General features: G+C 37.1%; 1 protein-coding gene across 2 annotated transcripts in view; it reads right to left on the bottom strand.

Annotated features, from left to right (window-relative positions):
• Positions 1-423: 423 nt before the first annotated feature.
• The window catches only part of LOC138185828 (retinol dehydrogenase 12), a 33,631-nt gene continuing 18,163 nt past the window's right edge, over positions 424-15,891 (bottom strand). The window contains exons 4-8 of one of the 2 annotated variants that reach the window (XM_069125101.1): positions 14,075-14,379; positions 7,888-8,007; positions 4,663-4,873; positions 952-1,145; positions 424-880 (exon numbers count right to left, since the gene is read on the bottom strand). In XM_069125101.1, the coding sequence (XP_068981202.1) occupies positions 992-1,145; positions 4,663-4,873; positions 7,888-8,007; positions 14,075-14,379 (790 nt within the window). In that variant the 3' untranslated portion in view covers positions 424-880; positions 952-991. Of the gene's footprint in view, positions 881-951; positions 1,146-4,662; positions 4,877-7,887; positions 8,008-14,074; positions 14,380-15,891 lie in introns of both variants that reach the window. The other variant, XM_069125100.1, reaches the window with a different exon arrangement.

The raw sequence follows: 15,891 nt of genomic DNA, 5'->3' as shown, positions 1-15,891 counted from the left end.
TATTTATATTTACTGTATAATAGATATAAATTGATCGATATTTATTACTATATTTACTTAATCGGGGTACCTTTTCTCTTCGCAACATTCAAAAGAAGGAACAGATTTATGTATCCCGAGTGGCCACGGAAAAAGGCAACAAAAAAGATCTGAAGAATGTCACCACCATTCATGATGCACGTTTGCTTCCTTCAGTCATGTAAGTTGTATCTTTGTCAGTGGTTCTCATGATCTATTCATCATAAACGTATCTATCCCAAAGATCATTTTATGATCATGTTATGGGACATGTTTGGATGCGTTTTAATTTCACCTTTTTAATGATAAACAAAGAAAGGTCATTCCGTTTAAAAAAAACGTTACTGTGAGTAAAATATCAGAGAATATGGCCTTAAGAGAAGGAGAGAATAAGATATATTTAAATTTAAAAAATTATTGCATTTAATCAATTTTGAATAATAGTCCTTGTTCTTGAATTTTATACAAGCTTATTAGAGGTGAGAAAATAACATAGATCAATGCGTATTAAAGAAAATTAGTAATTAAAACGAAACTATTTTAGTGTCAATATAATTGTTATTTTAAGAAACATAAAATATAACATCTTACACCATTCGTAACAGTTAATGTATACCCGTAACTAACGATAGACGTACGATTAAAATACTCAAAAGAAAGAGTAAATCGTAATTTCAATTATAACTTGAGACATATTTATAAACGTACTTCGTTCCTTATTTTTTGTCTTTTACACTACATGTAACACATTTCAACCATGAATTAAGCGACCTCACGATGTGAATGTTGTAATCGAAAACATTCCAATCATATGATACTATTGATATTCCGACTTGATCTTCAGAATCTGGTCTTTAAATATCTGAAATTATTTTACATACATCGAATCAATGTTAACGTTCATGAAATAGTTAAATAATTTCTGTAAATTACCTTCGTTTTTTGTATAAATTTTCTCTATATAAACATATTCTTATTGTTCAACTTCTTCACCACTGATTGTTTTTACTAGTTCTTGAAACCCTACTTCCGATGGCAAACCGAGCAATTCACAACTACGTTTCCACAATCGGGTTGCTAATTCAGCGTTACAAGCCTTTGACGAGGGTCTTGCTGTTCTGCAGTTGCTAAAAGATAAATATATATTATAGAATGAAATAAAAATTTTCAAAGAAATGCAATATCCTCTCAGAGATTCAAATTACCATAATAGAGAACTAAATAAGAATTCTGTAATTAGAAACTTCTTATAAGTATAGGCCTATTTTTACGCTATTATTCAATTTCGGCATGGGTTTCGTCTGGAACACATAAAAGAACTACGTGGACTCTTTGTCGGTAATACGACGATCGTGAAGAAAGATATTTCTGAGTTGGAATATTAAATCATTAAGAAGGTAATATACAAATTAGAATTTGGAATTTTAATTTGTTCCGCACTCAACAGTCGAGGACGTGTAATAAACTCGGTATTTCCGACGAATAGTTTGGAATGAAAGGGAAGAAGAACCGAAAGACTGTTGAGAAACGTTAAGTTGGTATGGCCGCTAGTTCCTACGAGCTAAGTTGTCACGACTTCTAACGACGCTCTTTTGTCTTAGGAGTGGACCACGTGTTAATTATCTAAGTGTATCCGGTGTGTTCAGACGTTTTGTACGAGGTGGTGAAACTCAGTCTGTGTGAATCTATTAAATATCAACCCCAAACCTATATTTAATAACAAAGGCATGATGGAAGAGACATGTGGCGAGGGAAGAAGGGGCGGATAGAGAAGAAAGAGAGGAATGATGATGTGATATGGAATGTGGCGAGTCAAGAGAGTAAATGAGGAGAGGTGTGGAGACGGAGATGAAGGATTTCGACCTGGTAGGGCTCACGGAGACACAGGTAGAGGAGCAAGACTGGCCAGCATAAATATTAATGAACTACCAGCAAGATCCAAGTAGTGTATTTCGACTGTAAAGGAGAACAGGAGGGAAGGGCATAGTCCTGAAGACGCGATAGCACTTGAAAGAAACAGAAAATATGGAATATTTAAGAATATGGAGGTTCAGCAAGAAAATCTGAAGAGTGGTGACGGTGTACAGCCGGAAGACGGAAGTAACAATGAAAACGATGAGGCAAGGCATAGAGGAGAAAGAGGAAGAATCGCTGCTGATAGGAAGAGACTTCAATGCGAGAGTGGGAAAGAAAGAAATGCAAATAGGATGAAAGAAAAGGAAAGGACAAGTCTCGACAAAAAGTCTGAATAGTGGACTACGTGATAGCAGATGAGAAAGCAAGCGAACAAGGGAGTAAGGACGGACTCGAATCACGTACAGTTAGGAGGAGCAATAAAAGGAACAGAGGGGCAGGAGAGATAAAGGAGGGAAATCAAAAGGAGTGACTAGTCGGAGAAAGGGGTAGAGTTTTACCACAGAGGGAAGAGAAAAGAGACAGAATCAGTGAGTCAATAAGGAAAGCAACATGGAAGTAAAGAAAGAGATAGTTAAGAAAGGAACTGGGGAAGTTTCGAAGCGGGAAAATTAACAGAAGAGTTTACAAGCAAGAGAAACGAATATAGAAACTGAAAATATAGGAAAGTGGAAAGAAAAAAGAAGGGAGTACGTGGACAAGAACATCAGGCTGAAGGAGTGAAAGGCATATTTCGCAAGGCTGCTGGGAGTATGGGAGAGGACAAAGTAGGAAATGAAAAGCATAACGAAAGAAGTGATCAGGACACTCGGAGAGTCGAAGAGAGCAGAGGCATAGACAAAATTGAGAACGAAGCCTGAAGACTCATGCCGAGAGAGATTTGAGAAGAATTCTGTACAAAGTTGAACAAGATCTGGGAAGGGGGAGGGTTGTCGAAGAAATGGACGAACATAATTTACCCCACGTACAAAAAGGAAAGAACGGGAGAAGCAGAGTAGCGTACATACACTCGTACATGTTTCATACAGCGTACGAAATATACGCAAACATCCTTAATGAAAGGCTGAAGGGAGAGACAGAGAGAAGGCTTAGAGGAGAGGGAACATCGTCCAAAGACGATGGACGCGATATACGTGATACATCGTGTAATTAACAGAGAAGAGAGCAGGACGAGAAGGGGGCTGTATGCATGCTTTATAGATTTGAGGATGGCTTTTAATTGGATTGGTAGAAGCAGATTGGAGGAGAGCTTGGGATGCAAAGGTGCAAAGGAATTTGAGGCGAAAAGTAACGGAAATCTACCAGGAGACGACGATATGATGAAGACAGGAAAAGGAAAAATGCCGGAATTTGAGACAACAAGGAGCGTGCGGTAGAGCCCCATGCTATTCAACGTATATCTGTTGAACATGGAGGAGGCTTTGAGAAAGAAAGGGGAGAAAGGGGTACAGATAAGAAGGGAAAAGATGTGGCAATTAACCTACGTGGATGATATACCGACGATGGCTAGAAGAAGTGACAAGTGTGTTCAGAAGACTGAGAAAGTACCTGGAGAAGAAAGGACTCACAATGAGCACAAGGAAAACGAAGATGATGCTATGTTATTCGAGAGAAGAGGAAGGAAAAGGAAAAATATGAGAAGGAGTGAAACTGAGCAGGAGAAAAGTTGAAGGAGGCTAAAGAAGTAAGAATTTGAGTCATATTGAAGAGGAGTTGCAAGATGTAAAGACACAAACGGACAGAGATAACAGGGCGACGATAGCAATAAAAAAGACGTAATACTGGAGAGACAGGCTATTTAAAGAATCATTCGATAGGGGAATGAGGATGTTCGAATCATCTAATGGAGAGTGTGCTAGTGTGCGGAGTCGCAATTTGGATGCAGTACGAAAAAAACGGGATTGGCAAGATAAAGAGAAAATATATCAAGGGTATGCTGGGATAGAGGAACGCCAAACTACATCCTGGTGGAGGAGACCAAGATTGAGAAGATCATGGACAAGGTACTAAAGAGGGCAGTCAGATATCAGGTATCAGATCTAGTGGAGGAATATTTTTGGGAATTGGACAGAATGGGGAGAAGATGAGGGGAAGGGGTGAGATGGAAATAGAGGAAAAGACAGAGGGGTGAAGGTATAACTCCATATACAAGAAGATAAGGACAGAAAGCACGCCGCGTTCTCTGAGAGAGAGAGGACAAAGAGGAAGAACAGATTCGTGATTCATGACAGCAAGATTCAGATGTGGAAATGAGAATAAGAATGTGGAATATGCATGGAAGTAGAAAGAGGCGATAGAATATCTGGCGGAGAGCTGCGGAGGCAGAAATGTGAGGTGGTACGTAGAGGAGACTTTGCGGATAAAGCGGCAGCAGGGCGGGGGGAAATCAAGAGGATTTTGAGAGAAAGGGAGGAAAGAAGAAGGTGGTAAGAGCAGGAAACAGCGCCAAAGAAAACGGGCAATGACAGTAAGATAAAATAGGTTAAGTTAGTTATAATGAGAACTAGAGAAGTAAGTAGTAAAGCGTTAAAGAAAAATATTGTCGTATTGGGTAAAAATTATGTAGGATTATTGGGCTAATAGCTGGAAGCCATTTACAGCCGAAAAGCAAGGATTAAATAAATAATGAAAAAAATAAAATGTATGTATGTATATATGACAATATGAGTGTGAAGATATACGAAACCACATTATAAGGGCAAATGTCCTCCATATATCTAATCAACTTACTCATAATATAGACCACTTTCTTTTCCTGCATTTTCGTCTACAGCACAATATAAAGTCGTTTGAGCACCCTGTTCAGCAGTTTTCATGAAAGGCTGGATCAACCTTACAATTGATGTCATACCTCGAAAAAACGATGCATCCATATATCGACACAATTCTGTTTTCACTACTCCAGGATGTAAAGAATATACGTGTATGCCTTGGATTTCAGCTGCTGAAAATGCGTAAAAAGATATAGGTATAAACACAACTAGTAATTATATGCGGACATTCAAAACTCGACAAAGCATGCACCAAATGGAATGTTCAGATGTTTAGGAATAACACTAAAGCTTAAACGACTCCGAACAAGGAAAGCGACAATCTCACTAGGTGCGAAAAGATTCTGTCGGATGGAGAGAGAAGTAGAAATAAGACACTACACATCAGGAGTCAGCTAGGTTTCGATAACTAAAATTATTTCGACCAGCAGTTCAACACTCGCGAACAATAATCCTTTGTGTATCATGCGAATAGAGCGAGCATTCCAAAAGAGAATTTTTGCGAGCGTTACGGAGCGTCAAATCGTTACAGTATAGAAGGCCTGAAATTTATCAAATGTGGTACAACGCTTGCACATTTTGCGTATAAATGCGTTAGTCGTATCTAAAAGGATTTGAAGAGCCGCAAGAAAGCTGAATTCGCGCACGGCATCTTGTTCCACCGCCTCATACCAAACCCCACTCAATCGCATAACGGTTCACATTCAGAAAAATCTGGCTAAAGTTGAATTTTTTTATTTTACATTTTTAATTTACAAATCGTATCCACTCTACCAAAGCATCTTCCACGGTATCATTAAAAGATTGTCATTCGAAATTAAAAGAATATCAATACAATTTTTTAAATTCTTCATAATATTTAAGGCCATCTGTTAATCTGGACATTTCACGACACAAAACTCAATTAAACTACATTTTTAATAAATTTCGAACAAAAGATAATAAACAAGAGTGTTTGCATGAGTGGTACTGTTTAAGCGTTCCAATTTTCACAAACTGAAGAACAAAATGATCTGAAACTTAATGTTTCACAATTTTGAAATAAAATTAACGAACTAAAAGGTTTCAGTCGGAAATACAAATACGAAAATATTTCCAAATTTGCAATTTTGTGTTTGTCTTTGCCCGACTCTGATGCAAATATAAGAAGATCTTTTTCTTTTTCAGTGAAAGAAATACAAACGAGAGGTCAGAACGAATTGAAGCCAAAAATGGTGTTACGTCGCCTAAAACATCGGCGCGGCAGCTCTCGCGACCGAGCAGCCGACGGCCTGCGTAACGTCATTTCAACCCTCAATAAACCTAAGGACCAACCATAACTTTTCTCTTTCATTGTGTCCACATGTGTCTTCATTCAATCCGTTGTCCTGAAAGATTTCTTAAGGCTAAAAATATTTTCGACGCACATCTGGTTTTCAGAAAGGTCCTTGGGTTTATTAGGCGCAATTAAAAACACGGAGAAAGCGGGTACGCACCCATTAGGAAAAACCGAATAGCTATCTAATAGAACAGGCTGGATTTTCCCATGCACAAGGTCACTCACGAACCACGTTGGTAGGAGGCTTCCTACTCATCACTTCTCCTACGACACTAGGAGGGTCAAGTCGAAGACTTCTCCTGCTACATCAGGAGGGTCAAGTCAACTTACTTCCTCTACATACTACAACGTCGAAGTCTAAAATCTAAATCTCACGTCTATTAAGTATTCTCGAGTGCTACGTCCACTAACATACGAAATTCGACTATAAGAGCCTTGCTCTACTATTCATATCTATCTCATCTTCGTGCGACAAGTTGTTATCTACGATTTATATCTACTCAACAGTGTAGTTTATGTGTTGGAAATATATATATTTTATAATTCTGTGAATCACAGTGTTATATAAACTTAATCACCCCCATTATCCTAACGGAAATCAGGGGATCGATCAACTCGTGGTGTCGATTAGTATAATCGTAACGGGAATTTACGACTCCCGTTGACGTCTCTCCTCGCGATTGCGTCTCCCCGCGATTGGTCGAAATTACAAATGGTTATTGCATTAAACAGAATTCGATTAGATTTTACAAATCTCAATGCACGTTGTTATTACAACTAACTCAAAAACTAACGAAACGCTACAACTTTTCAAGAATAGTATGTACAAAAAAGAAACAAACCCATAGAAACTCGTTCATATTCTTAAACTCCAAGAAACGGATGATAGTGATAATATCGACTGTTAAATTGCCTTTATATTTTATTTGTATTTTGCATTTTATTCATTTTCTATACTTTGTCAATATTCTACATTTCATTCGTATTTTGTATCTTTTTCGTATTCTGTATTTTTTTATTTGCATTCTATATTTTACATATATAAAATTTTAGGAACGTTTAAAATATTTGTGCAATTACCTACATTAATAGCTTATGAATAAATGAAATTATTTACAATACATACAATAATTATATGAACAGATGCCTTTCCTAACTAATAGTTTTGTGCTTTTATTCAGATTCATTTTATTAATTTTTTAAATAATTTTGTTGAAAGAATTTAATTTATATCAAATGATTTATTATTTATTTCGTTAAAAGAAAGTGTCGTGCAAATCTTACCACTGAAATACATTCGAGCATACGTATGACTGTGAGTTACAGACTATGATTAATCTACAAACTACGACCTACAACCTACGCTGTGTCACTCACGTAACGCAACGCAACGCACCGTGAGCGATGTGGCTGTAAAATGATAATGGAGCAACCTTTGCAGGGAAAGAATCGGGAATGCAAGTACATAATTTAGCGAAAGTCGAACATTTAGATTAATTTGAGGTGTGACCACTACCGTAATTACAATGAAAAAATGTTGACCTTGGAATTGAAGGTCTAGGTCAATTTTGCGGCTACTTTACTTTGTAACTCTCCACCGATCCGAAGGTGTTGAATCACCTGCCAAAACCATAACAAATATGTAACTTTTTACATTCTGTACATTGTACAATATACCTTTACTAATTATTATTATCTCTATGCCTTTACAAACATAGTAACGTATATATAAATGTTCTCCTTCTTCGCTTCTCAATTACACATGAAATATTTATTTTAAAAACAATTGAATCAGTTCGTTTAGAGCGGAAATAATTAAAATTACTACACCATATAATTTTTTGAAAGCATAATTCTGCTACTTACCGATTAACTTTTTGTTCAATTCTTTAGTAAATAAGATATTGGCCAGCTTACTTTGACAATAAGCTCTAACAGGTGAGTAAGAACGTTCCAAATTTAAATCCTCAAAATGTATATTACCACCTGTAACATGATATATGATGTAGTATGTACGGGAATAACTTATATAAATCAATAAGTTTCATATTTTAAGTTAAATACTATTAGAAGTAACAACAAGACAGACTTTAATATAATACCTCACTCCTTCAATATAGGTAACTATGCATGTCTTTGTACAAACCTTTTCTATGTGTTTTATAGCTAAAAATGAAACGAAAATATCATATAAAAATACAACTGCAAATATTTCATCAATCGTAATAAAAATATAAAATATGAGAAGAACCACAATGAATTGACTTTTAATATAATGGTATACAGCAATAAATAAATAATTTACATATTTTATATTAATTTATTGAATTAGTTTGAATGATGGAGTTAAGTTGACTGAATTATATTAAATAATAAATGGTTTTCCTGCATAAAAATTCGATAACATTATATTATACCTGTGTTTTTATATTATTTTCGTATTTCGAAATTTCATTCGCTCGTTTGCGATACAAAACTCATTTCAACAATTCCATCAGTTCGCTCTCAGAAGAAATGACTATGGAACCACAAATCCCAGCAACAACTAAAACTGCTAAATCAACTCCTATCTATGTCGAAGCACAGGTAATAAAGTCAACCCCTAAATGATAACGCAGGAATTGACAGATATGGCATAAAGCAACTAAAAAACAGCTTAAATCAAATCAAGGTACAGACAAGTATTCCTGGCATATTTCACAAAGTGACTCAGGTACTTCAAGATAAATATACTGGATGGCATACGTATGAAATTAAAATTGAAAGGAAGCGTAAAATTGTCATTACAGGACTTCACTCGCGAACTTATTTCAAAAGCATAGCAGAGGAACTGCGAATGCTGAACCATCAAGTAAAAACAATAACTAATACGACCAAACATGACACAAAGCAAACACTGCCATTATTATTAGTCGAACTTGAATCTAAAAGCAACAATAATGATATCTTCAACATGAAAAAAATATTAAATATAATTGTAACTGTAGAACCTCCACGTCACAAAAGAAACATATTTCAATGTATTCGATGCCAAAAATATGGCCACTCTAGGAATTAATGTAACGATTATTAATGTAAATTTATTCACTATTAGATCATCTCCCGAAAATCAATCCCATGTTATTACAGCAAATAACTCAACTGTAGCAACCCAACGTAGCAAAACACACGAATTTGGTGGTCGCAGCCGGAGGCCTCACAAAGTCATTCTATCTAAAGTGGCTCGTAAAGTCCCCTCAGATGGCCTCCAGATAAACAGGGTGGCGAGGATCCTTCTGATAAATTATTTGTAACGAAACCTGTTTACCCGAGAGAAGAGGAGCATTGCCAAGTTGTACTCTGTACCAACGACGACAGAGATGGCGATTGTGACACAACAGAAGAAGACATAGCGGCTTATAAATAGATGGTATAATATTTTGGATATAAAGAATTGCTAACTAGATCTTATTACCGAAGTTACGCATGTAGAGGTTTATGTGTAGAGGGCGGTTGGTCGGTGAGGTATAATGAATGAGATTGCTCGTTGTTGAAACCGTCGAATATATTTAAAATGATAAATTAGTATACAGATAATGCTCGCAAAGACGCTCCGATTCGCTGAGACAGTGTATACATCGTAAAATAGGATCGCTATTGACTCGTTTATTAGATCACTGATAATTCGTTTATAGCTGATTGATAACTCTTTTCCTTGCGATCGCGTCCGTTTATTTATACTGGTCGAGGGAGAACCGGAAAATTCGAATTCGTCTACGTTTGACGGTTGTATGTGGCGGCGGCATTGTTTTGCCCAGAGTTTATTTGTTCTTACATTACTTGTAACCTAACGGTCTTGGTACTCCGAGGCAAAACAACAACATAATTTGAATTGTTCTCTAAATCATGTGCCGCTACACGCAAAATGATTTAGTGGAGTACGTTTGCTCGCAACGATTACGAGTATATAACATTGTGAATTGCAACGACGACCTGGTTTCAACTGGATGAAGAAATGGTTTTATGAATTTATGTCGACTCGGTCAAATACTAGGAGAAGATAAAGAACCAACGACGTATGACGAACACGGCTATGACACTGGACAACGCATAAAATTTAAACAATCTGGATAAGTCGAGCAAAGGAAAAGAAGTTACGGCGCAGGGTACATCGGAGTCCCCAGGCCCCGGCGGCAGTATGAGTGGTCCTCCAGGCTCATCCCGACGATCATCGTGCAACTGGAAAAACGACGGGGGAGAAGTCGGTCACAAGGCCTCCCCTCGTGCGGTAAAAACGACCGAGGATCTTTCTCGGGCAGAAAGCGATGTGGAAGTAGTGAATATTCGCTATAGAGCAATCAGACTTGGCAATACGTCGAAGGAAAATGCTAAAAATGGGATAGGCCTTCAAACAGGTAAAATGATGGAGGAGATATCATTAATTCCCTAAAGAGGAAGAAAGCAACAATTATGATGCTGATATGTATTATGAGGAGGATGTCGAGGATGCAACAGATATATGGGATGTATAAAAATAAAAAATGGCTTCCTAGTGATAGGTTTATAGATTGGGGAGCACGAGGCGGGTATAGGTTTCCAAGGCGTAGGACCGTAAGGCCGTAGAAGATCCTGATGAAACTGATATATTCTCCTTATAGTCGGGTGGCTTGTTGATCCGGCGCAGAGAATTTCGGTGGAGTTGGTAGCCCCATGCCTGTCAAAACCATTCACCTCACCTTCACGTTGGGGCTCCCCATCACCCTACACCGGCTCTGACCGGGGTAGGAAACGAAAGAGTGAATGGCACCTGGGCAGGGATTCATGGCGATGACCCGGCGAACAAACTTTAATAAAATTACGTGGGATACAAGTACAAATACGAGTAATGACGGAACCAGACTCGTTAGGTTTATGACGATCTGCGGTACAATCGCTCGCCGGAAAGTACATTTTCAGTGAGAATGTGGCTAAGCAAATATCATTTGTATTTAATCATGACGGGACGAAATGATCGCCAATAAGAGACACGTTTCAAATAGTACAATTGCATTGTGAACTAGCTTAGGTAGGATAGGGAACCGATACAACGGAAGGGACCCTCAAAGCAATATCTGGTCCATTCCTTCCGTCACCGGACGCGTCCGTGAGCGGAACTCCTGCACCATCACCTTATATGGATGTCTCCAGGAATCGAAATCAACCGATTGGACAAGATCCGACCAAGCCCAAACTTTCGCTACGTCGCGGTACAGTCCGTGGCAACGTTCGACACGGGAAATTTCGGCCTCGTCACGGTGACTGCTCCACCGAGTCTGATAAAATCGTCGCCGAACTCAAACGCACCGCACTCTGAGCTCAGTAATCTCAGGGATCCATCAATATATAGACCTACAGCGACATGGAGACACCACGAACCGTCTCCTCAACCACGTCCAGCCCTCCCCAGAGACCTTCTACCTCCAGGCATCCGCAACAATCACCGCCCGAAAGGTGGACGTCCCTACCCTTCAGCCGTCATTTTGGTGATAGGTGCACACATTCGCCTTCTGGATCAACACTGTTCCCGCAGATGAGAACCATTTCGGATCGAGAGACGCCCTGAGATGTCACCAAAAGGGTTGTCGAAGTAGTCCGAATGGGTCTATATCTCTTTAGCTACCCTCAAGATCGACAATCGCCTATAGGCGTCAGGGATGACCCATCTAATATCAATCACGGAGCACCCCTTTCACCCGACGCAGTTGCTTACCGAACTTCGTTTCACCATGTTCAACAGGAACCCGAGGTTCTCAGTCCAGTCCAAAAGCATTCGATCGCGAACGTCTGTCCTGAGGCTTCGCCACTTGCTAAAGTGAGCATTGAAATCATTCAAAACGAGAAGCTGACACAGACAACATCTCCTCGCGTAATCACCAGCTTCAAGAACTTTACAAATACCGCAGACCCACTGTTAGATGGGACGTGTCTACCGCATGGGGGTGGTATTAAAACTGATCGCAGGGGAGCATATCTGTTGGATACATTAAGTAAAAACGGAATTGTACCCATTAGAGTAAATAAAAAATATACGTTTTACAAGAACGGCAGAACTACTTTCCTAGACATAATTAGTACGAACAAAGGACTGGCAAGGAAATACAAGGAAAGTAAAATACCTAACATGTTGTTAGCCTCTTACCATACTTATGTTTTACTTGATTTTAAAACTATTAAGACAAGACGTAATGCCCATAATTTTAAATACTCAACGAAAGAAATTTTATTTTAAAACTTGACTAAAATTATCAAAACTTATTTATTCAGAATTCAAACGACGAGGAGGCGCATGGAGATCGTTTCCAGACTACTGTAGAAACGACATGTGCCTCCGAACTAAAGAAAGTTTATCCTCCTACAGGTGAGAAGAGTAGAAACTATTGGTGGTGTGAAGAAGATACTTAGGGCGGAGGTCTTTATCAAGCACTGTTTCTTCAAAAATTTGATCTAAGTGAGACTGATCGATGTACAATATTTTTTCACGCATGAAATGATCGCTAATATTCTCACTGGAAATCTGTTAATGTTAAAATATCAGAATTTCTTAGGACTTGTAGAGAGGGGTTGAAGGTAACAATATCTCCCTGCATTACGAACCTCGCTTGAGCGTACGGGCTAATTATATCCAACATAGCGATATTGAATAAACATGTGTTACTTTGTCTTCTGTATTTTGTGCATTTTATATTCAATATATATTTAAATATTCTGTCAATGCATTCTCTACACTGCCAAACATAACTCAAATAAAATAAAAAGGAAAATATAGTAAAAGAAAAATAATAGAAATTGCGTATTCTTTGCTCAACTTTCGTTCATGCTTATTGATGTCTTCACACTTTTGGCTGGAACATGTTTGAGACACTCATACTGTAGGGATGTCTCGATCCGATTCGACTCTTCAAAAAATCGGTTTCTTTGTCTGAAAGGTCGATTTTTTAAAAATAATTTTTTGCTTTTCGATTTTTCTGAGAATCGGTGCTTTATCCTATTTGCTGACTTTAACAATCGAAAAAATGATGCTTTAATGGGTCTTCCCGGATTTGAAACGTTACTTGGATCAGCCAATGAGATCCTAGCATCATCCAAACATGCAACAATATATCCAACTATTAACATTATTGCGAAAAAGAGTGTTCCGTACACAGTGAGTTCCGTACCATTTAATTATGTTATAGGAGACTATCGAATAGATAACCATGTGTAATACATGCAGCATGGACTATGATACTTATTATCATACGAACGCTAATAGAGACACATGATATAATCACAATTGCATAGAGATAATTATTATCTACACCATCGGTTGGCTACAGAGCCAGCATGTGATGATCAGACGTTTGAATCATCTCCACCAATAACCTCTGACAAACACGTGGCAGAATATCCTCACATGACGAATCGATCCAGATGATGCTACAAACGATTCATTTTAACAATTTTATTATCAAGCACAACTTTACTTTAGGAAATGTTTATATAAACTCCAAAAGTATGCGCAGACCGACGAAGTTTGATACAGAAAGAGTCCACGCGATTAGTTTAAGTTGCCGACATGTGACAATAAGTCTATTATTTTCACGACACTGACGACGAAATCGGAAAGAAATCTTAGTAATTTCAACAGATTTACAATTGATGACTTACCATGAATCAATTAGAGATATTACACCGTTTGATCAGTGATGTACAACCACGTACCGAGCTAACAGCAATGGGTAAATACCTGAACCTGAACTTCATGCTTGAGACACGTGGCTAAAATCACTAACGACGAACCCACTTTAAGTGACTGAATAAACGTAACATATTAAACTATTTGACGGCAAATAAATGTTTTATTTAATTTATTTAACTATGACTATTAACGTATGAACACGTGCCAGCACTTGGTTTAATACGAGTAAGGTGTAAAACCACCAGTACGGAGTCGTTGGTGTGGTCTAATATGACGAGGTCTCTCTCTCTCTCTCTCTCTCTCTCTCTCTCTCTAGCTTTCAGCTAATCATATACAATTATTATTATTGCTACTTACCCAAATGTGCAGCTGATGAAACATTAATTATTCTACAACCTGGTCCAGATTCTATTATTCTTGGTAACAGCAGAAGTGTTAAAAGAAAATGTGCCAAATGATTCACTTGAATATGAGTCTCGAAACCATTTTCAGTTTTTTCAAATGGATGCAAGAATACCCCTGCATTATTAATTAATATGTGGATGGCCGGTTCAGTTTTTAAAAGGTGCTGTGCACAGTTCTTAACGCTTGTCAAACTACTGAGATCCAACTGACAAATTATTAATTGTCCTGGTTTATCTTCAGGGTTTTTCTCACCGGCACTGAAATTTTATGTACCATAAATCTTATAAAGTACATTGAACAGTAAATACAACAATACATACAAAAGAAAATTGAATTCTTCTCGAATTCCGCTATGAATTTTTAAACGGTGTAATAGCTTCAATAAATCAATATAATCAAATTAACAAATCCAGTATAACAGTGTTTATGGAATGAAATAAAATAGTGACTCAGAAAATGTTTCCAATAGATAGATACAATGATAAACAATCTTAAAACGAACTGTGAATTTGTCTTTTAAAAATTATTATCCAAGTACAAACTTAGTGCCTTTTGTGAAACAGTAAGCCATAAAAAATGGCTTCGGTCTAACATATATACATTTATAAAACATAGAAAAGATTGTGTGAAACAATATTAAATAGTTTTGAATAACATATCGCCTCATACAGAAATAATGTATTTTTAACAAAATCCTATGTTTCATATAAGTGACATATTTTTTAATTCTTTCTTAATTCAATCAAGCAGAAGGATCGAAGCATTTGTATTCGACAATTTTGCAGAATTTGCATGGAAAGCAAGGAAAGATACAGAAAAAATATATAGTAATTACTAGTTTAGAAGATAATAATTGGAGAGAAATATGGACCAAAATTAAAAATTAAAATATTGGAAAATAAAAACAAAAATATAAAATATCGGCAATTATTTACATAATTGTAATAATTATCTATCTTATAATTACTTATCTCGTTGATCTTGAAAATATTAATGTACGTTGTTGACGTTAATATCCTGAATAACCGCTTATACAAATAATCGCTGCTCATATAACTTTATTATACATATAACTACAGTTTCAGAGTAATACGCAAAAATATCGTATTTACATATACGAGATGTCTCGTTTAACTAGAAATGACACAATATCTCAAGAAGGATTAAGGTTATCACAAAAATGTTTTAATAAAAGTTGGAAGGAATCAGAAAGCGAAACTGAATCAATCGCCCGAACCAGTTTTGAAAAGAATGTAAAAAAAGCAGAACTACGATATATTCTAGACATTGTAGAATACAGTCGATTTTTATTCTTTTAAACATTTTACAAAAATGACGCAAGATGCAATACGAGTTTGCGATTATCGTAAAAAATATGACACTGAAAAGAATGAAAATTTCAGCGTTAATTGAAAATCAGCGAGAATACGGACATCTTAGAACTTAAACACGAAAAGTGTAATTTGTCCGTAGTAGATGTTATTGGCATTTGTTTACATGGAAATGTTTTGGTGGGGAAGCGCACCTCGTTAGTTTCCCACTTACTGTAAAACACGAACAAAGTTACTGTGCGTCCATGTATTCCCACTTTTCAAGAAATGGTAAGAGACAAACAGATTTTCGAAGAAATTCAAAATTTGATAGACATGCCAAGACTAAAAATGATTCAGCCGACGAGAACAAGGTGGCTAACATTGTTCGAAAGCATCCAACGAATACTGCAACAATCGAAAATACTGTATAGGATATTTGCAGTGGCAGTTATTAAA

Source organism: Bombus flavifrons, chromosome 12 (genome assembly GCF_040668555.2).
Source record: "Bombus flavifrons isolate JBK064 chromosome 12, iyBomFlav1_principal, whole genome shotgun sequence".
In the NCBI taxonomy this organism is placed as follows: domain Eukaryota; kingdom Metazoa; phylum Arthropoda; class Insecta; order Hymenoptera; family Apidae; genus Bombus; species Bombus flavifrons.
Note: the sequence above shows the minus strand (reverse complement) of the source record. Positions and strands in the feature narration are given on the sequence as shown.